At 37.4% G+C, this 18,911-nt stretch overlaps 2 protein-coding genes across 2 annotated transcripts in view; both read right to left on the bottom strand.

Annotated features, from left to right (window-relative positions):
* The window catches only part of nol4lb (nucleolar protein 4-like b), an 88,325-nt gene extending 80,384 nt beyond the window's left edge, over positions 1 to 7,941 (bottom strand). The window contains exon 1 of the mRNA XM_028010019.1: positions 6,720 to 7,941. Within this exon, the coding sequence (XP_027865820.1) occupies positions 6,720 to 7,139 (420 nt within the window). The 5' untranslated portion in view covers positions 7,140 to 7,941. The remainder of the gene's footprint in view (positions 1 to 6,719) is intronic.
* A 5,097-nt stretch (positions 7,942 to 13,038) lies between these two features.
* Positions 13,039 to 18,612, bottom strand: commd7 (COMM domain containing 7). The gene is made up of 9 exons (XM_028009953.1): positions 18,436 to 18,612; positions 17,089 to 17,142; positions 16,855 to 16,957; positions 15,678 to 15,734; positions 15,548 to 15,585; positions 14,195 to 14,285; positions 13,670 to 13,719; positions 13,531 to 13,579; positions 13,039 to 13,259 (listed from the first exon to the last, which is right to left on the bottom strand). Exons 1-9 carry the CDS (start codon positions 18,514 to 18,516, stop codon positions 13,183 to 13,185), a joined length of 600 nt encoding a protein of 199 aa, XP_027865754.1. The 5' UTR covers positions 18,517 to 18,612; the 3' UTR covers positions 13,039 to 13,182.
* Between the last annotated feature and the right edge of the window lie 299 nt (positions 18,613 to 18,911).

Here is an 18,911-nt window from a genome sequence, read left to right as displayed (position 1 = left end):
GTGGTGGCCACGCTTTGCTAACAGCGGAGCTAATTTTTTGCTAACTTTGAAAATGTTCAGCTCACTTAGCTTCTCCTAAATTATTTTTCCGGATATATTGTAGCTACTTTACTTGGATGTTTTGTAAACTCTCCGCTGGATAAAGTTTGACATTTGTGTTGAAGTTTCAGTTTTGTAAATTTTGGCAGAGCAAATTTTTTTTTACTTTGTTGACATCATGCTAACTTTGACAATGTATAGTGCATTTAGTTTCCCCTAAATTTATTTTCCAGATAAATTCTAAGCACTAGCTTACATATTGATAAATACAGTATTGGTGTAACATTTTAACATTAGTGGAACTAATATTTATGATTAGTGCTTTAGGGTTAGCGCTACCATCTACTGCAAACCATGATATAAAATCAGGTTAAATCTGATCTGTTTGATTATCTTAAACATTTAAGCAGAACAAAAACAAACCTCAGGGAGCAAACCGTTGATCCCGGTACTAAATATGAAACGGTTTGTTGTGGTGACATGTAACCTCAGACAGAGTGAGGTGCTTCTTCTGATTTGTATTTACAGTACGACGGGTCTGCACTGCCCTTTTCCATCTGCCTGCTAAATGAGAGCCTGAGTACCATACAGCACAGCCTTAGGACACACACACACACACATACACACACACACGCAGAAAGATTGGTGGTGATGCATGAAAAGCGAGGGCATGTTTGTCCTTCACTACGCCTGATGCCATCGCTTAATATGATGCTAAACCAAAACACATAGCTGTTCATCCTTGACTTCAGGAGACCTGACTGTCATCTTCCAGCTCCCGTTTAATTAGCTTCTGACTAGCAGCATCAGATTTTAACAGAGTTTCGCAACAAAACCTTAAAATAAACAGAGAAAACGAGCAGAAGCCTTTCCAAACAGCAACAAAGATGGCGGACAATTGCGGACTCCCCCTGTCTCTCCCCTGTTGCAGGGCACATCACGGCCTGGGACTGTAGCGTATGTGACAGCAGACACACACACACACACACACAGAGTGATGTATGTAGTCTGCATGTAGGTGTTGTGTGAGAGGTTGTGTTTCAGGGACGTCTTAAAGCAGGGCAGGCAGTCAGAAACCCCCGCAGACTTTCTACTGGGCCTGCAGAGAGGTCAGAGTCAGACACACTGAGTGAATGGAAAACCAAACAAACACACCGCACCACGTGACCAGGCAAACACTCACAAATATTTATTAATTTGGTCTAAAGCCCGGATCAGAGATTTTTATTGACTTTTGACTCTTCTCAATGACGTCTGATTATTATGATTACTCTAAGGGTGTTTTCCCACCTCAAAGACTCGATTCGATTGCAAAATTTTTTACATTTTCTGAGTCAAACCAATCCATCACTCTGAGGAACCTATTCCTCTCCTCGCCTGTGGGGGCGCTGCCCCAAGAACGGAAGAAGGAAACGACACAAAAACCTCTGAAGCACAACTTTCTTCTTCACAAAATGTTAACAAAATGGAAGTGTCAGATTTTAGCAGTTGTAGGATTTTTCTTTTGTCTTTGTTTAAAGACCACAAGTCATTTCTCCCGCTAGCAATATGCTAACGCATTTGGTTTGGTTGTATTTACCCAGAATGCCCTACGCTGTAGTCCACTTCCTGCCTTTGAAGCGGTCTCCAGTCCGCTTGGCATTCACATTTGCATTCAAACCAAACCGAGAACAAGGTTTGTAGGCTGGTTTGATTTGATTAGCATTCACATTTTCCCTAACGGACCAGGCTTTCTAGTTAAACGGACTGGAGTCAGATTAATGCAGACCAAACCACACCACCCAATACCTTTGGACTACAGCTCAGCGCATTATGGGTAAATACAACGAAGACAAACGAGCTAGCCTAGAGTTAGCAGCAGAAATAGCTTGTGGTTTTTAGATAAAGACAAAAGAGAAATCCTACAAGCGCTAAAATTAATTTTTGTTTAACAAGGAAGTTGCACTCAGTGTCTTCAAAGGCTTTTGTGTCATTTCCTTCAGTGGTTCTTGGTGTAGCGCCCCCACAGGTGAGGAGGGAAACAGGTTGCTCAAATTCGGTTGTTTTGACTCAGAAAATGTAACAAATGTTACAATTTTGATTCCAATTGAACCAAATCTACCAAACTGCGACACCCTAAGGCTAGGCTTGCTACAGGCTAACAAATGTTGCTGGACAATAAATTGTCCCAGAAGTTACTGCAATAACCTTGTTGTTTTAAGATGATTTTCAAGTAAAATAAAAGTGATGGCAGAATAATGAAAGAACAGATTGTCAAAGATCAAGCAACTTTAAATTCTAATGAATGTTTAACACTGGAGCTGGAAAACATTTTAAATATCCAAAATAAATAAACAAACAACAAATAAAACTAAATATGAAGTCTCTGTAAACAAATGAAGAGCTAGTTGAGAACAAAGCACCAGACTGAAGACTTTTATCATCCAATTTTTGGCAGAAAGAGAAAAATTATAAATTACACAAATTGAAATTATTGAGTTTGTTTGAATGTATGATGCAATTCATTTATTTTTTAAGCGACTGCGACAGGCCTACCTACAATTTTAAAATCTTGCCGTGTGAACCAGGAGTACCCGAGTGCCTGCCCGAGTGCCTGCCCTCCCAACATCCTCAGGGAGTCGTGTCCTTCTGGGATTCAAACCCACAACCTTCAGCAGTGAGCGCTCCACCTTACCAGTACCACCAGAACATAAAAACCATTTCTGCTCTTTTTGTAAAAATTATCTCCTCTCTTTCCTCTCTGATTGTTTTCACCTCCACAAATTACCACGTGTCAACCTTTCATTTCCCATCTCGTTCTGGCTCTGACCCACTATCCCCGTCCATTTCCAAAACAGCCTGTTGCTAGGATACGCTCAGACTCCCCCCCACCCCCTCCATCATTACTGGCCTTCGTCCTCATCCAAACAGAAAAGCGTCAGACTGACACATAAACACATCCGGAAATCAAACTTTATCCTCTCAACACGCTTTTCTACAAAGTTATAAGTGAAATAATCCACCAGAGAAACCGGTACTTCTTCAGAATATGTGTTTTCTATATTTATTAAAGGGGAAGTCTCAAGTAAAATCAACTTTTTTAGCTTTACATCACTTTAGAAAACAACTGGAGTGTTGCTTTGATTCTTTCATGCAATCAAAAGCTTTAATCTCCATGGCAACCATTCAGCTGTCCAAAACACCTGGGTGGACCTAGCCCCGCCTTCAAGGAGAAAGCTCCTCCCCTCTGTGCTCCTGCAGACTAGCCAGCAGCAATTAGCAACCACCTGGTGGAACTGCTGAACTCATTGTAGGAACTACTTCTCAAAGCTACGCTGGTAAAAACGTTAAAAGGTTAACAGAGGAGCCATGTTGGGATGTCTTCCCGAAAGTTCAGAAAAGTTTTTAAAGGGCCAGCAGTCAATTTCAAGGTGATAAATTACAAAGTAATATTTCTTTGAAGTCATATTTCATATATACAGTATTTTTATAACTACTGAATATAACACAGTTACTTCATTATGCTGTAAAATGGCCATCATTTCAACACATAACACTGCCCCTTTAAATCTGTCTCCATGTTGTGACGGTTTGTTATGAGACAATCTGTGAAAAGACCGACCTCCTCCACCTCCTCCCTGAGCTGAAATATTTGTTGTTGTTACAAAAATGTTTCCTACAACAAAAACAACTTAAGACATTTGACTTTGCATCATAGATTTATCTGACGCCTTGAAATTGGGCCTCTGTCTCTTTAAGAATCTCCAACCCTTTCTGACATCACGACAATGTTTCTCCATGATGCGGTTTAAAACCGCTCTTAGGAGCTGAATGGACCAGGTGTTGGCTAACTGCTGCTGCTACTCTGGAGGAGCTGAATGGGGGAGGAGCTGTGTAGAAATAGGCGGAGCTTTGTCTCAGTAGGCGTTTTATCCAGCTGAATGGTTGCCATGGAGATTAGAGGATTCTTGAATGAGAGGATCAAAGCAACTCCAGATTTTGTTTTAATGACAAAATATATTTTAATACAATAAAAAAAGCTAAAATAAATGTCAGTTTTATATAATACTTAAATAATAATTAAATAAAACAAAGCGCAGCACATTTATCTCTCCCTGAGTCCGGTTTGTTTGTTCTGCGGATCTGGACCCCTAAAGGGTTAACGGTGACCTGTGATGACCCCGTCTCCATGGTGATTCGCCACGCTGCCTTTCGGGTGCGGCGGCGAAACGAGGAGAAGGTCACAGGAGGAGGAGTGGGCCGGAGGAACGAAGGTAATTGAAGCCTTGGCGTCTAATTAAGACTCGCGTTAATTTTCTTTTTACCTTCGTCGCCATGGCAACAGCTGGTAACGGAGGGGGGAGGAGAGAGAGCGCATTCAGAAAAAAAACAAAAACATTTTAGCTTCCAGTCACAGTTAGAGACTAAAAACCAGTTAATGGAGCAGCTTTTTACCTCCGTTCTCCTGTTTTATGTATTTCTCCAGCCTCCATGTTGAAATCTCATTTTTAAGCCGTAAACTTTAATAGAAGGGAAGCTGTTAAAATTAATTATGTGTTGAGTTTTCTTTTGTTGTTTTTTTACCCAAACGTAGAAAATAGAAACAGAACTCTACTGCACTGCAAAAAACACAAAATCAAAAGTGTTCACTGCAAAAACAATTAATCTTACAAAGTATTTTGGTTTAGTTTCCAGTAAAAATATCTTAGAAAACATTAATTAACTTTTCAGTAAGACAGAGAAGCTTGTTTTAAGTCAATAATTATTAAATATTAATAAAAAAGTTTCACCTGCAGATTATTAGGAAAAATTTGTTTTTATGAGTGAAATAATCTGCCAATGAAACTGGAAAACACAACTTTAATTTGTTTTATTCAGTCAGTTAGGAATAAAACAGCTAATGGAAAATAAATAAGACAGAAACTGAAACAACAGATCGACTATTTAGTCATACTTGTAAAAATAAACTGCAACAAACTATTTTTGAAATGGTTTAGAAAATGAAATTGGGAATTAATAATAATAATAAATAAAAAAAGCATAATGTCACTCAGAGAAGAAAACATAGAATTAGACTGAAGAGATCTGAATAAACCTGGCCTTCTAGATCAGGCACATCATCACTGATACCCGATCTAGAATTTGTTGTAAATATTGGGACTGGTACAGATATTAATCTACTGACAACGTTAAAGATGCAGCAACTTTTATAAAAATTATTTTATTTACATATTTGTTGAAATTGTCACCAGTTTGTTATGAGATAGTTAATCTGTGGGAAAAAAAGAAATCTGGCTCCTCTGCCTTCTCCCAATGCTAACTAGAAACAACCAATCAGAGCTCGGAGGCAGGACTTGGCGCTGTAAATCATGCCTGCGTGCGCGCCACCAGCAGATCCACAATGCTAAGGCGAGTTAGAATGACTTAATGTCTATAAGGTGACTATTATTAAAAACAAAAGAATTATTAAAAACAAAAGAGTTAGCAGCTGTTTGTTTCTTGACCTTTTCTCACTGTTTAACTCTGATTATGTGTGAATTTCCCTGTTTTTGCTTTTATTCGTGATTCAGTCCGGAGCCTGTTCATCGTTTTCGTTTCACGTCTCTGGATGCATTTTTGTCGTCTCAGCTGAGTAATAAATGGATCATCGTGTCTCACACCCAGCCGCGCAGACACACACACACTTCGCTGGAGTGTAAACACACAGGCTGCCTGATAGACAGTTGCTGCAGGAAGGTCACATCCCTCTCAGTGTGACACATAAAGAAGCAAAACAGAATAAACACAGCGATGATTTGAAACATAAATACAGCTGGAAGAAGCAGCAGAGTTCGACTCTCACTCACTCAATCCTCCAAACTATTGTTTTCTTTAACCTTCCTCTCCTGTTAGCCATTAAAATTCACTTTAATAGCTTAATTCAAACTGATTTGTTTAAACTTTACTGTTGTTTTTGAGTCCCACTGGCTGTCATGTCTCACTGCTACCACGAGGTGGCGGCATTGTTTCAAGCTAGCTTCGAAATGTCAAATTGAGCATTTATATGGTCAACGGAAACACGGATGCTAGCTGCCAGCTAGCAGCTACTTGCTAGCTTCAAAATAAAAATTGCACAATTATATGTTCAGTGTAAACGCAGCTGCTAACTAGCTTCGACATGTCAAGTTGCGCAATTATATGTAGAAACGTAGCTGCTAGCTAGCAGCTACAATGACAAAAAAATCATATAAGTAACAAAACACAACAAAATCAGGCAAAAGAAAATTTTTTCAAATCAGTTTCTTTCAATAAGAAAGCTCAGAAACTTTAACGGAAACTGCAGGTGTGTGTCTGTGTCAGGTGACTGTTTGGTTAAAATATGTTTGGTTTTTCATTCAGTGGGAAGAAAATCCAGAACTTTTACTCCAGTAAGAGCAGCAATACTTCATAATAACATTACTCAAATAAAAGTAGCAAAAATACTCCTAAAAGTACATTTAAAATAAGTTATTCAAGCAAAAATAATTGAGTAAATGTAACTAGTTACTACCAAACTGTAAAACAAACAGACACAGACAGGTCCAATTGGACTCTAATGACACAGGTGTTTGCCGCTACCATGGCAACCAATCTGTTCATCCACATCATCTGAAAACACACACACTCTCACACACACACACCTGAAATGGGACAAACACAAAGAGACAGAAAGGGGAACTAACCGTTGCCTTGATGGGGACGTACAGCACCGGTCCGTCCGGGCCGGTTCGGCCCACCTGGAAGCCCTTGGACCTGACCCAGAATTTGAACTTGGCGTTGATGTGATGATGGCCGCCGTCCTCCTCGCCCTCCTGCAGCAGAGTCTGGAGAATTTTGTCGTACTTGCGCCGGGTCACGGTCTTGGTCTTCCCGGAGTCTCCGTACGTTTTCAGGCACCAGTCCCGGAATTCCCCGACCATCTCCGGAGCCTCGCCCGGAACCGGGTCGCTTTCTGCGGGACTCCGGCTGCTCTGCTGGGTCTGGGTCGGCAGCCTGCTGGTACCGGTGCTGCTGCTGGTGGAGATGGGATCCACGTCTCCAGCAGCACCGGCGGATTTTCTCGTTGTCATAGTGAAATGACCAGATGACCCACTTTTGGACATTTCTCCGACAAAACTGCAAGTCCGTCCAAATCCGGGAAATATGTATATAAAAAATAATAATTTAAAAAAAGATCTAACCCGTGAATTTGTTCCGACTAGTCAGTTTGGACCCTCCTCTTCCTCCTCTTCTCTGGTATTTACGCACCAGCTGCGGTGAAACTCCCCGGCTCGGTTCGGGAAGCTGGTACCGGGACACACCTGTTCGCTCGGCCCGGTCCCGTGGGGGATGTCAGCCAGCGCCTCCCACTCTTCCTCCCGTGAGGAAGACTCTGCTAGTGGAGCCGAACGGGCCGCATGTTCGGTCCGGTTCGGCCCTCCTCTTCCAGCTGATGGCGGACACCTGTTAGCGTCCCGCTGCGCCTCATTGTTCCCTCCGCCGGGCTGGAGGTGGGAACAGAAAGCGGGTCCTGATCAAGGTACCGTCCACATCCAACTGGGTCCAACCCGGACCGTCCGGCGGGACCCGCACGCGGCAGCCAGAAGCAGGAAATGGATGTCAGAGAAATAATCAAGACAAAAAGAAACATACAGACGTGGGCAGATGTTAAAACTTAACATGCAACAGGTTTTTGTGTTTCACTCGGTAAAAATAACAAAAACAAACAGAAAAGATACAAACAAACTTAAATTGACCAATTTTAGACCAAGACTTCGGGACAAACGTATTAATCCTCCTGTTTTGTTTTTTACATCAAAAATATTATCGGCTATTTAGATAATCGTCAACTAATAACTATTAGCCAATTAATCTTTAATTCTGCATTAAAGAAATAAAGGTTTCCTTTTAGGAATATTTTTATTTTTACTTGAGTAATTTTGAGTGAAATTTGTGGATTTTCTGCCCACTGAATGAAAAACACGTTTTAACCAAAAATCCACCAGACACAGACACACACCTGCAGTTTTTATTAAAGTTTCATCAGTTTCTTATTGAAACTGATTAAACTGATTGGAAAAAAATCTTTATTATTTTTATTACTAATATGAATTATTTTGGTCGTTAAAATACCAAAATTTACACTTATATTTTATACCGTCTGATTATGTCCTTTTTAAATATTAAGTGATAATTTGATCAGTAGTTGAGTACTTTCTTGGACGAAGTATACTTTTTACTTTTACTAGAGTAAAAATATCTTTTAGTAGCGCTACTTTTACTTGAGTACAATGTTTGGATGCTCTGCTGTCCTCTGGCTGCTGCTAAATGTGCTAACGGCGGAGAAACAACCTACTGATACAGAAAAGCAGTTTATCCGCCGTCATCGGTGGCTATGCTAACTAGCATTAGCATTCACAACATGCTATGCTAGCGGCATCGTAACAGAGAGAAAGGGGGGCCTCCTGGATCTGACTGGTTGTTTCTAGTTAGCACTGGGAGCACTGGGAGAAGGTATGAAGGTTTAAAAAATAGGACTGAACAGTTGATCAGATAATCTTCAACTAATTTAGTAGACAATTAATAGCTAACTGGAGCATAAAGGCTAAAATAAATTATTTGATGAAAGAGCAACACAGGCAGCGTGGAAATTGAGCCAAAACAGTTTTTTTTTTAAATAAACATTTTGTATTTAAGATTTAAAAAACAGTGAAGATGTGAATAATTTTAATGGATTTTAAAGAGAAATGAGAAGGATGTAGAGAACAAAGAAGGATTAGGATGATTGTTATGTTTTTAAATGTGTTTTACCTAACCAGTAAAACCATCACAGTCAAGTAAAAATGCATTTTCGGACAAAATAAAACCCTCTTCTGATTTATCTTCATTGTAAAAACCAGGGACCAGGATAAACGTGCTTGGAAACACATTCGACCACGAAGTTTGTGTCTAAACGCCTCAAAGGAGAAACAGAAAGGCGGCAGGAAAAGAGCAACTCGATCAGCAGGATTAAAATAAACTCGACTTTAGGAAGTGAAAGTAAGTTTCAAAACAGTCCAACCTTCTCCTTCACAAAGACCTTCTGCTTTCCGTTGTCTGAGGCACAAACGGCCTTACAGATCAAAAAAATTACATGAAACTCAGATATTTTCAAGAAAAAAAACATGGAGATTTATGAGTTTCAAAAGTTGAAAACCTGAAAGAAATTTTGCAGAAAAAAATTTGAAATATCCGAGTTTTAAAAGTTGAATATTTTCTAGAAAAAAATTTAACATTTTTGAGATTGAGCTCAGAAATTTTCTAAAAAAAAGAAAAAATTTTCCAAATGTGAAAGGGCAAACATTTGCTAGAAAAAAACTCAGATATTTTGAGATTACACTTAGACATTTTCTAGAAAAAACTTGGAAATTTCAGAGTTATAGAAAGACAAAGACTTTGTTGTACTTTACATTTTACATTGTTAAAATATTAACAGTCTCGATCTGTATCAACGGGACAAATCTGGATCATTTTTGACCACTTAAAACCAGTCCAATGGCCACTAATGGCCCCTGGGCCGCACATTGGACAACCATGACTCCAACAAGCTTTTTCATGTGCGACTTTAACTTAATTTCTTACTTAATAGAAACACAATAATTGGGAAATTGTGTTTATTTTGTTCAATATTAGCGAATTACAGACAAAGATTTGCGCACATTAGCAACATAAACGCAGAGCAACCATCTGCTCTTCGTCTGCCTCATGCATGTGGAGCTTGATGCACATCTGTGTCCCTCAGGGGAAACGATGGAGAACACAAAAAAGCACCGATGAGACACACACCTGGTCTCACACACACACACAGGACCAGGATGGCTCTGCTGGTTGCCATGGCGCCAGTCAGCTGGAGGGAGTGTGTGTGGGCGTTGGTGAAGAGGTCTGCTGGTGACTCCTGGCTGGGACCCGAACGGAGCCGCCGAACCTGCAAACACACCGACATGCAGCCGCGCAACAAAACAAAAACAAAACAGACGCAGTGGGACGGAAATAAAAACCGCTGCAAACATAACATCACCAACTCTTCCACAGATTTAATAACAACCAGTGAGCATTATTGGTGATCATTCACCAATAATGAGGTGAATGTGTGTAAAAACGAATAAAATAAATAAAATAAAAATAAATTAATCTTTATTTGCAGTAGCTGAATCCGACGCTGAAAGTCCAAACGACATGTCAGATTATCTATAGAAACTCCCAGTTAACCAGATTTTCTGTTTTCCTGGGGTAAAAATACAACGTAACACAAACTCTGCTAGCCTGGATGAAGATACATTTTTAAAACATTTCTGAAACTAAATATTTAGCTACAAAGTAGATATTTAGTTTGCAAGCTATTTGTTCAAGTTAGAGCTGTATATGTAGCTCTAAATATTTAGTTTAGATCTTAGTACTTTGGTCTAAACTAAATATTTAGCTAGTAGGCTAAATATTAAGCTTGCTAATGAAGCTAAATGTTTAGCTTAGTTTAGTTTATGGCTAAACATATAGCATGCTAACTATAAATGTAGCTCAAATTAAATATTTAGCTTCCCAGCTAAATATTTAGCTTTTCAGCTAAATATTTAGTTTGGAGCCAAAAATTTGTTTTGGAAAATAAACATTTAGAATGCTAATTCAATATTTTGTTTAAAGTTAAATGTTTACTTTGAGGGTAAATTTAGCAAAAAATAACCAGCTTGTTAACTCAATATTTAGTTTGGAGCTAAATATTTAGCTTAAAAATTAAATATTTACTTTAGAGTTAATTATTTAGTTTGAGGCAAAGTATTAAGCTGATTAACTAAAAATGTATAACTTCAAATTAAATATTTATACTATGACATTTATAAATGGTGAAATATATTATTTTGAAAGTTTAACCGCCATCTTTTTCTTTAAATAATCTTAATTATTGCTGATAATTTTTAACAGTGTATCTTCAAATGACCAACATGCAACGCTCTCCATTAACTGAGTTAAATCAAATGTTTTACCAAGTTGGTCCTGCAGTTTCCGCTCTGATCTGAGAACCTTTGGTCAGTGGCGCCATCTAATGGCCACAAACAGGCGCTGCGTGGTTTGTTCTGGTTCTGGTCGGATCAGCAGAATTAGCCGGAAGTTCTCAGTTTCCATTCTGATGTAAAAAGTTTTGGTTCAACGGGAAGAAGGTTGGAATGATGATGAAAAGTTTTTATTTTCTCCATGTTAGAAATTCAAAACAATCTTCAGCTCTTGATTTGACTTCATTTTCAAATTCAGACAGGAAATAAAAACTCTGGCCTTTCTTCCATCATCCTTTCATTTTGTCTTTCCTTCTTTCGTTAATTCCTTATTTTTCTCCCTTCTTTTATTACTTCCTTTTTTCATTTCCTTTTGGTGGTATAGCAGCATGTGGTGTTACTCAAATATTTGGTGGAATGTTGCGTTTATTTTTATTTTGATGCATTTATCCTTCTTCCTTCCATCTTTAATATATTTACGTTTATTCAGATTTATCTATCAATCAGCAAAACAAACAAAAGTGATCAACTTTGGCTGGAATTGGGTGTGTTTTTACTCAAAATACTGCAAATTAAGGAAAATGGAGGTTAAATAAACGGAATCTGCCGCTGGGCTCAAACGGAGCGTTTCCTCAAGGCTCATGTGTGCGACCAAGATAGCGGGTTTTATGGCTGAACGGCGCAAATACATCGGGGAGGAAACATGTCTATGCATCCAGCAGGAGGAAGTCTGCGGTCGGACTTTGTCCCGCTGGTCTAATCAGCTGCACTGGGGCAGGAAAGCCAACGGGAAAAAAACTCACAAAGAGGAACTAAAGACAAAACGGAGAAACTCACAGGACTCACCTGTCCGCTGGCGTTTCTTTGACAAATGAAACCATTGTTTTCATTTTTAGGCTGTTTGGTCCGCAGTTTATGCTACAGTTAGCGTCAGGTGGAAAGTTTGCAACATTTCGGAAGGTTTTCCTGATGTGTTTGAGTCACAATTTAAAGAGAAACGGAGACAGAACCTGTAGTTATCACTGCGGCCACTTTACAAGTACACGCAAAACGTCGTTTATATTCCGCCACTGTCGAAAAGAAACGTAATTTCGCAACTGCGGTATTTCAATTCAAAACTCAATTAAAATCACTCAAGGTATTAAAATAATAATTCAACTATCCTGTTGTCTTCGTGAGATCCGAAAACGTGTTTCCATTGCAGTTTTGCGGGGAAAAAGAAACTATTTCTATACAGCAAAAAAACAAAACAACTACTGGTAGTAACTACCAGTTTCTGGTAGTTACTAGGTAGTTACCTAACTACCTCCATCTCATGAAGCTGCTAGGTAAACGCAGGTGCTAGCTAGTAGCTGCTTGCTACGGACTAGCTTCGTACCAGCGTTTAGTTTAAATAAATTTGCTCAATAGAAACACGACAGTTATAAAAAAAAAAAAAACATTTGATTTTCTTTCAGTTCTGGCGCTAAGATGAGTTGGTTTTTTTGTATCGAAATTCTTTATTTCACAAAACTACAATGGAAACACCTGTTTCGAGTCAGACGATCAAAAACCCGGAAGTTGCCATATGCGTAAACCACGAAGAAGACAACCGGAAGTAGTTGGAGGCGCGGCAGATATTTAGTAACTTATTCACATGTAATTTTAATTGCGTTTCTTATTTAATACAAATACCGAGGTTGTAAAATTGTGTTTTTTGACATTAGCGGAATGAAGACAAATTTGTGATGGAAAGTTTCCATTACAAATTTATACTGCTGTGTAGTTTTAAGACTAGGCTCAAGTTCAATAATTAATTGAACTTAATTTACTGTTTGATAACTAGGATCAATCAGAATGAATGTGTGATTGAATTTATTATTTTTTGTAAAGTGCTTTGAGACGACATTTGTTGCAAATTGCAGCCATTTGAATAAGTAAAATATAATAATTTTTAGAATATAATTTTATTCATTAATCCAGAAGGTTCAGAGCAATAATCTTCAATCTGACAAAACAGTTTCATTTTTAATCGTATTTATTATCAGATTAAGTACAAATGTTTGGCGTATACACACACACACACACGCACACACACACACACACACACACACACACACACATGCGCACACACACACACACACACACACACACACACTTAAATTCAAGCAAAACACTCCATGCTGGCCTTTGCTCTCTCCATCTCATGCAGGAAGTTGTAAAACTGAGGAAGTGTCAGTTCTGGAGGAAACAACAAAAGGAGACAGATTTAGGTGAAAAATATAAATATCGGTCAGGAAAATGGTGAAAAAGTTGCTACTAATTTTCCAAAAGAAATCAAGAAAAAATAGATTATGAAGCACTTTGGAGATAAAGAGAAAAGTTTCACTTTTTATCACTCTAAAACTTGACATTTTTATTTATTTTATGTTGATCTCTCACATAAAATCAAAATAAATTAGAATTTTATTGTTGAAGAAATCAGTCAAATCGATTTAAAATGGAGACTCACCCAGGAAAACATTTTCAGTCGAGTTTCCCTTCCTCACCACCAGCTTCAACTGCAGGACAGCAGAGGAATGGTTGGGGTAAAATAAAAATAAAAGACATGAAAAATCTCACAACTTTGGATTGTTTTCTGAAAGTTTTACCTGCAGAAAAATGTTTCCCACTTTCTGAATCTCACTGGTGCCGACAGTCACTGGGAACGAGAGAAAACATCCCAGTTTGAGTCGGAAAACAAACTGGGTTCAACAATTTACCAGAAACACGATTCAAGAAAGAAAGGAATGAATGAATTAAGAAACAAAAAATAATGACGAAAAGAAAGGAAGAAAAAGACAGACTTAAAGAAAATGATGGATGGATGGATGGATGGATGGATGGATGGATGGATGGATGGATGGATAATGTTTAAGATATTTCTCATCCCTTATTTCTCTCCACATATCCCTAAAATCCTGGAAAATCCTGATTTTTCCAGGTTGTGCAGAAACTCTGCAAACACTTTTTATTATTTCACCATTTAGTTTTTATCTGAAGATCATAAAATGCGTGACCATATGGCCGCCATTATTCTTCTGACAGGAGCCAACGTCGATGTTCTGCAGCGACCGAATTTATCCTGGCGAATATTTTCCCCTGCGATCGTTTGGCTACGATTTGAGTCGTCTCACCTCCAAACTTCCACTCCATGTCGACAAGCTGGTTGACCATCAGCGTCTGTCCCACCGCCAGCCTGGACAGCGCAGCATAATGCTGCCCCCACTGCAGCACACAGAGAGACAAGATGGCCGCCCTCAGCACACCTCAACACTGTGATACAGTTAGCATCAGCTACATTAGCTGATCTAGCTAGGATTAGCTACATTAGCATTAGTAAAATGTGGTTTTAAATAACCAGACTGTTTGATTTGACTCATAAATTGTTTTCAGATGCTCATATTCACACCTTCACACGTGCTAACAATGCTAAAACAAAGCTGGCTCACTAGCTTGAGTAAAAAAAGAGAAAACCTTTCAAAAATGTAATGATAAATTTGAACTTTCCAGGTTGTTAAAGCTTTTTGCTACAACGGCATAAAAGTTTTTTTGTAGATTTCTGCCTAAAAGTTTTATAAATTTTGTAGAAGTAACAAGGAAGTTTGAGTTTGAGAAGTCAAGAATTTTCTAGAAAAAAAACGTAGAAATTTCTAAATTTGAAAAGTTGTAGTTTTGCTCCAAACGCCAAAATTTTGACAATCTCAGAAATTCTCGAGGAAAAAACGTGGAAACTTTAGCGTTTTAAAAGTAAAAAAAAAAAAGTGACTCTTGGATCTCAAACATTTTCCAAAAGTCAAACATTTTTGACTTTTGAAACTTTCAGTGTTTTCTAGCAAATGTTTGACTTTTCAACTCTGAAAATGTCAAAAAAAAAGGTTCTAGAAAATTCCTGAGAATAATTTGACTTTTCAAACTCAGAAATTTCCTTGATTTTCTAGAAAATTTCCAAGATTAATCTAAAAATTTGAATCTAGCAAATGTTTGACTTTTCTAACAAAAATTTTCACATTTTTGGTAGAAAATGTCTGAGATTAATCTTAGAACTTCAGAGTGTCTTAGCGGACATTTACTCTTGTTTTTTTCAATATATTTTTATCTACAATGTGCCTAATTTGCCATTGTATTTTGCAGATAAATTAGTCCGAACAATAAAACAGCCTTCTCTGCCATCAGAACCAGAGTTCTGGACTGTAAAACACAAAAGTCAGCGCAGAAACGGTTGGTTTTGGACTTGATGAACGTTTCCCAGCTAGAACGAATCTGACCCATCAGATCACTCATGGTGAAGTCATCACATCAGATTTTCTTTAAATGAATTGGATATAAATATTAATCTAGATGCTAACAGTGAGTAAATGATGCTAAAATGCCTGCTAGTTCTCCTAAATGAAAGTTATCAGAATTTATTTATCTTATGAACTAATCAGAACTTCATCAGAGCCTCTAAACTTACAGGATCCATCAAATTCAAGGGTTTCTATATTTACCTGGCAAGAAAAGTGAACAGCTTTCTCATCATTTAGTCCTGAGGGATAAACAGAAAAACCCTTTTTAGTTCAGGTAACATAATTTAACATTTGATTTACAATGAAGTCAGTTAGAGTTTGAAACTAGAACCTAATGTGAGCAGGTCCTCTTTGACTTGCTCGGTCGTCAGGTTTTTCTTCAGAGCCCCTGAGGAGAAAACAGCAGAGTCACTTTAACAGCTTCAAGATAAAAGCATGAATAGAAACGTCTGACTAACTGAAAAACATGAACATTCAATAACCAAAACTTCAACTTTACTCAACTGAGAGCTCACAAACCAGCCAAGTGAATTAGTGCTTTAGTATTCATATGGAAAAATTGATTTAGGGAAAGCTAAGTGCGCTAAATGTTTTCAAACTAGCAAAAATGCTAACCAATCAGCTAGCTTCACTATTAGCAGAATTTTTAACAGTCAAAAACCCAAAATTAAAGTGAAAACTTACAAACCAGCCGTGTACATTAGCACCTTAGAACTCATCTAGAAAAATTTATTTAGGGGAAGCTAAATGCACCAAATGTTTTTAATGCTAGCAAAAGTGACAAACAAAAAATTAGCTCAGCTATTAGCAAAAAACTTAACAGTCGATAATCAAAAATTCAACCTTATTTAACAAAAAGCTTACAAACCAGCTAAGCAATTTCACGTTTTAAAATTCATATGGAAAAATTAATTTAGGGGAATCTATGTGCGCTAATCATTGTCGAAGGTAGCAAATGTGCTAAAGGAAAAATTTGCTTCTTTATTAACAGAATTTATAAAAGTCGAAAACTAAAACTTCCCCTTTATTGAACTGAAATATTAAAAACAAGCCAAGTAAATTAGTATTTTAGGATGTATGCGGACAAATTAATTTAAAATAAGCTAAACGAGTTAAATAATTTTGAGGCTAGCAAAAGTGCTAAAGTACTAAAGAAACAGTAGAATACTTAAAAGTCGACAACCAAAACTTCACCTTCATTCACCTGAAAGTTCACAAACCATCCAAGTAAAGAAATGCTTTAGAATTTATTCAAAAAAATGTATTTAAGGGAAGCTAAGTGCGCTAAATGCTTTCAAAGCTAGCAAAAGAGCTAATAAAAAATTAGCTCCAATGTTAGCGGCTTAGTAAAAGTGTCCACACCACTGCTGAAAGCATGAAAAGAACCCATAAAACGAAGGCTCTGTAGACTCTTGACTGCTAGCTTAGCTTGTTTGGAGGGGTTGTCGGGTAAAATCTCTTCTCTCTGAAAGAAAAAATCTAATTGGCCTCCTGCTAGTTTCTCCCACCTTGAGGGACCAGCAGGACGCTCTTCATCAGGTTCCTCAGCGGACCGGCGCTCATCCCGTGTTCCCCTGCAAATTCTGTCAGCTGCTGCACGAATCTGTCCGTCTGAACACACACACACACACCCCCACACACGCACACACACACACACACACACACACACACACAAAGGGAAAAGAAGCGTTTTACTCTGGTTGATTTATCAAAGCTCAAAGTCTCATTTCTTTTCCACTCACCTCTTTCGGGTCCAGGAGGAACTGGAACAGAATTTCAATCAGTCGACTAAACTGCTGCAGATATTTAAAAAATAAATAAAAAAACACATTACTTTGTGTAATTTAAACGTTCATCGCCGTCTGTAAGTGTTTCTTGTTGCTACTGCATGTCGTCCTCAGGCCTAAACACTTTATTTATATTTAATTACACTAATGTTTCTGCTTTTATTCTACTAGTAGTTCAAGATAAATATTTGTATTAAATACAGTTGAAATCTGTCTCATAATCATATATATATTAAATGTTATTCATAGTTAAAATTGCAAAAACAATTTTATTTGTCCATTTTTACTTTTACTTTGTTGGTTATTATTATTATTATGCATTGTAAAAAATAATGAGCACTATTACTTTTATAGCTTTTTTAAAATTTTGCTCAAACTACATTCAAACACTCAAAAGGCTTGTTGTTATAAAACACCATAACTATTGTTTCTAGGTTTACTGAGGTAAACAAACAGTGCAGTTTCTTAAAAATTATATCTGAAATCTCAGTCAAATGAAATCTGATTCCACTCAAAATAATAATAAAAAATGATATACAAATAAATATTTCTTGTCTAATAATAGTAATTATTATTATATATGTGATAATAAGTCCTTTATTTCTTTTTGGACACTTTTCCATTTTTATTTGCGTTCTAAATAGATGTAATCTATAATTATTTTAATCTTTATCAAAATTCCTTGCGTCTGTAAAAATTGCTCCCTAACTTTTTTTAAATATTACAAACAGGTTCTGTTCAAGCTACATATTGACTGTAGAGATCTATGGATAGAAATTATACACAAAACGTGGGTTTAACCTTTGGTAATATATGATTTAACACATTTTCACAAAGGGTCGGGTTTGTTTGGGTTGAGTTTTCCTTTAACAAGCAAAAAAATAACATGAATCTGTAGGGAAGTAAATACTTTTTAAGAGCACTGCACATCCTGTGATGGTTCACTTAGGGGAAAAACTGCTGTCACGTGATGGAAAGTTGTAAAAAGGGCAAAGGTCAGCAGTTTATGACGCATTGAAGCATATTATTACATATGATCTGGTTATTTGAATGAAATTTGAAACGTTTGCATGAGAAACATGAGAACTGCTTAAGATTTCATTGATGTTTTTATGCTTTTATGCATTTAAACCTTTTTATTTACCGTTAGTTATCCAAATCTTAAACATATAAAATTATAAATTCCGAAGAAACACCTACGAGCATTTAAGATGTTTATAGTTTCCCATAAATCTCACCGGAAAACAGGAAAACTAGCTCTAATTCCTCCGTAACCAGCTCAGCGGTTCTTGTTTTTTTTACCTGCTCGTTAAATTTGTTCAGATTCTGGAAGTCGGTACCGACAGAGTCCGGTAACACGTCCTTAGCGAAGTGAAGCTGCATGTTTTTGGGCTTTATCCCTGAATAAACTCGATCCGGTGTTTTGGCTGCTGCTGCGCAGCTGATTCCAGGAGACAACTTCCGGGTTCACTGTGGTCACGCGCATGCGCAGAATGGGTTTGACCCTCTGAAAGGAAAAGGACCTAAAAAATCTGCAAAGCAACGTTTTACACGGAGAAGTCAGACTGAAAATAGATTAAAATACAGAAAACATTTGGTTTTTACTTAAATGTTTTGCTTTAAAGTAAAGCACTTTATGAAAAAGAAATGAGCCTGTAATTAGAAGGAAACTAAGACATATTAAAATACACTTAAAGTAACAAAATTAACTTACAAGTAACTTTCCACCAAGATATATAAGCTAATTTTAATTAAATAACTATTTGATATACTATAAT

The sequence above is a fragment of the Xiphophorus couchianus genome, chromosome 24 (genome assembly GCF_001444195.1).
Source record: "Xiphophorus couchianus chromosome 24, X_couchianus-1.0, whole genome shotgun sequence".
Classification (NCBI taxonomy): domain Eukaryota; kingdom Metazoa; phylum Chordata; class Actinopteri; order Cyprinodontiformes; family Poeciliidae; genus Xiphophorus; species Xiphophorus couchianus.
Note: the sequence above shows the minus strand (reverse complement) of the source record. Positions and strands in the feature narration are given on the sequence as shown.

Bases quoted from the DNA above. Each gene is read 5' to 3' on its own strand.
- commd7 (XM_028009953.1), bottom strand. From the start codon at position 18,516: ATGCAGCTTCACTTCGCTAAGGACGTGTTACCGGACTCTGTCGGTACC. The intron at 17,143-18,435 runs GTAAAAAAAACA...AAATATCTGCAG, and splicing joins TGAACAAATTTAACGAGCAG to CAGTTTAGTCGACTGATTGA. The intron at 14,286-15,547 runs GTAAATATAGAA...TGTGTGCTGCAG, and splicing joins CTGTTCACTTTTCTTGCCAG to TGGGGGCAGCATTATGCTGC.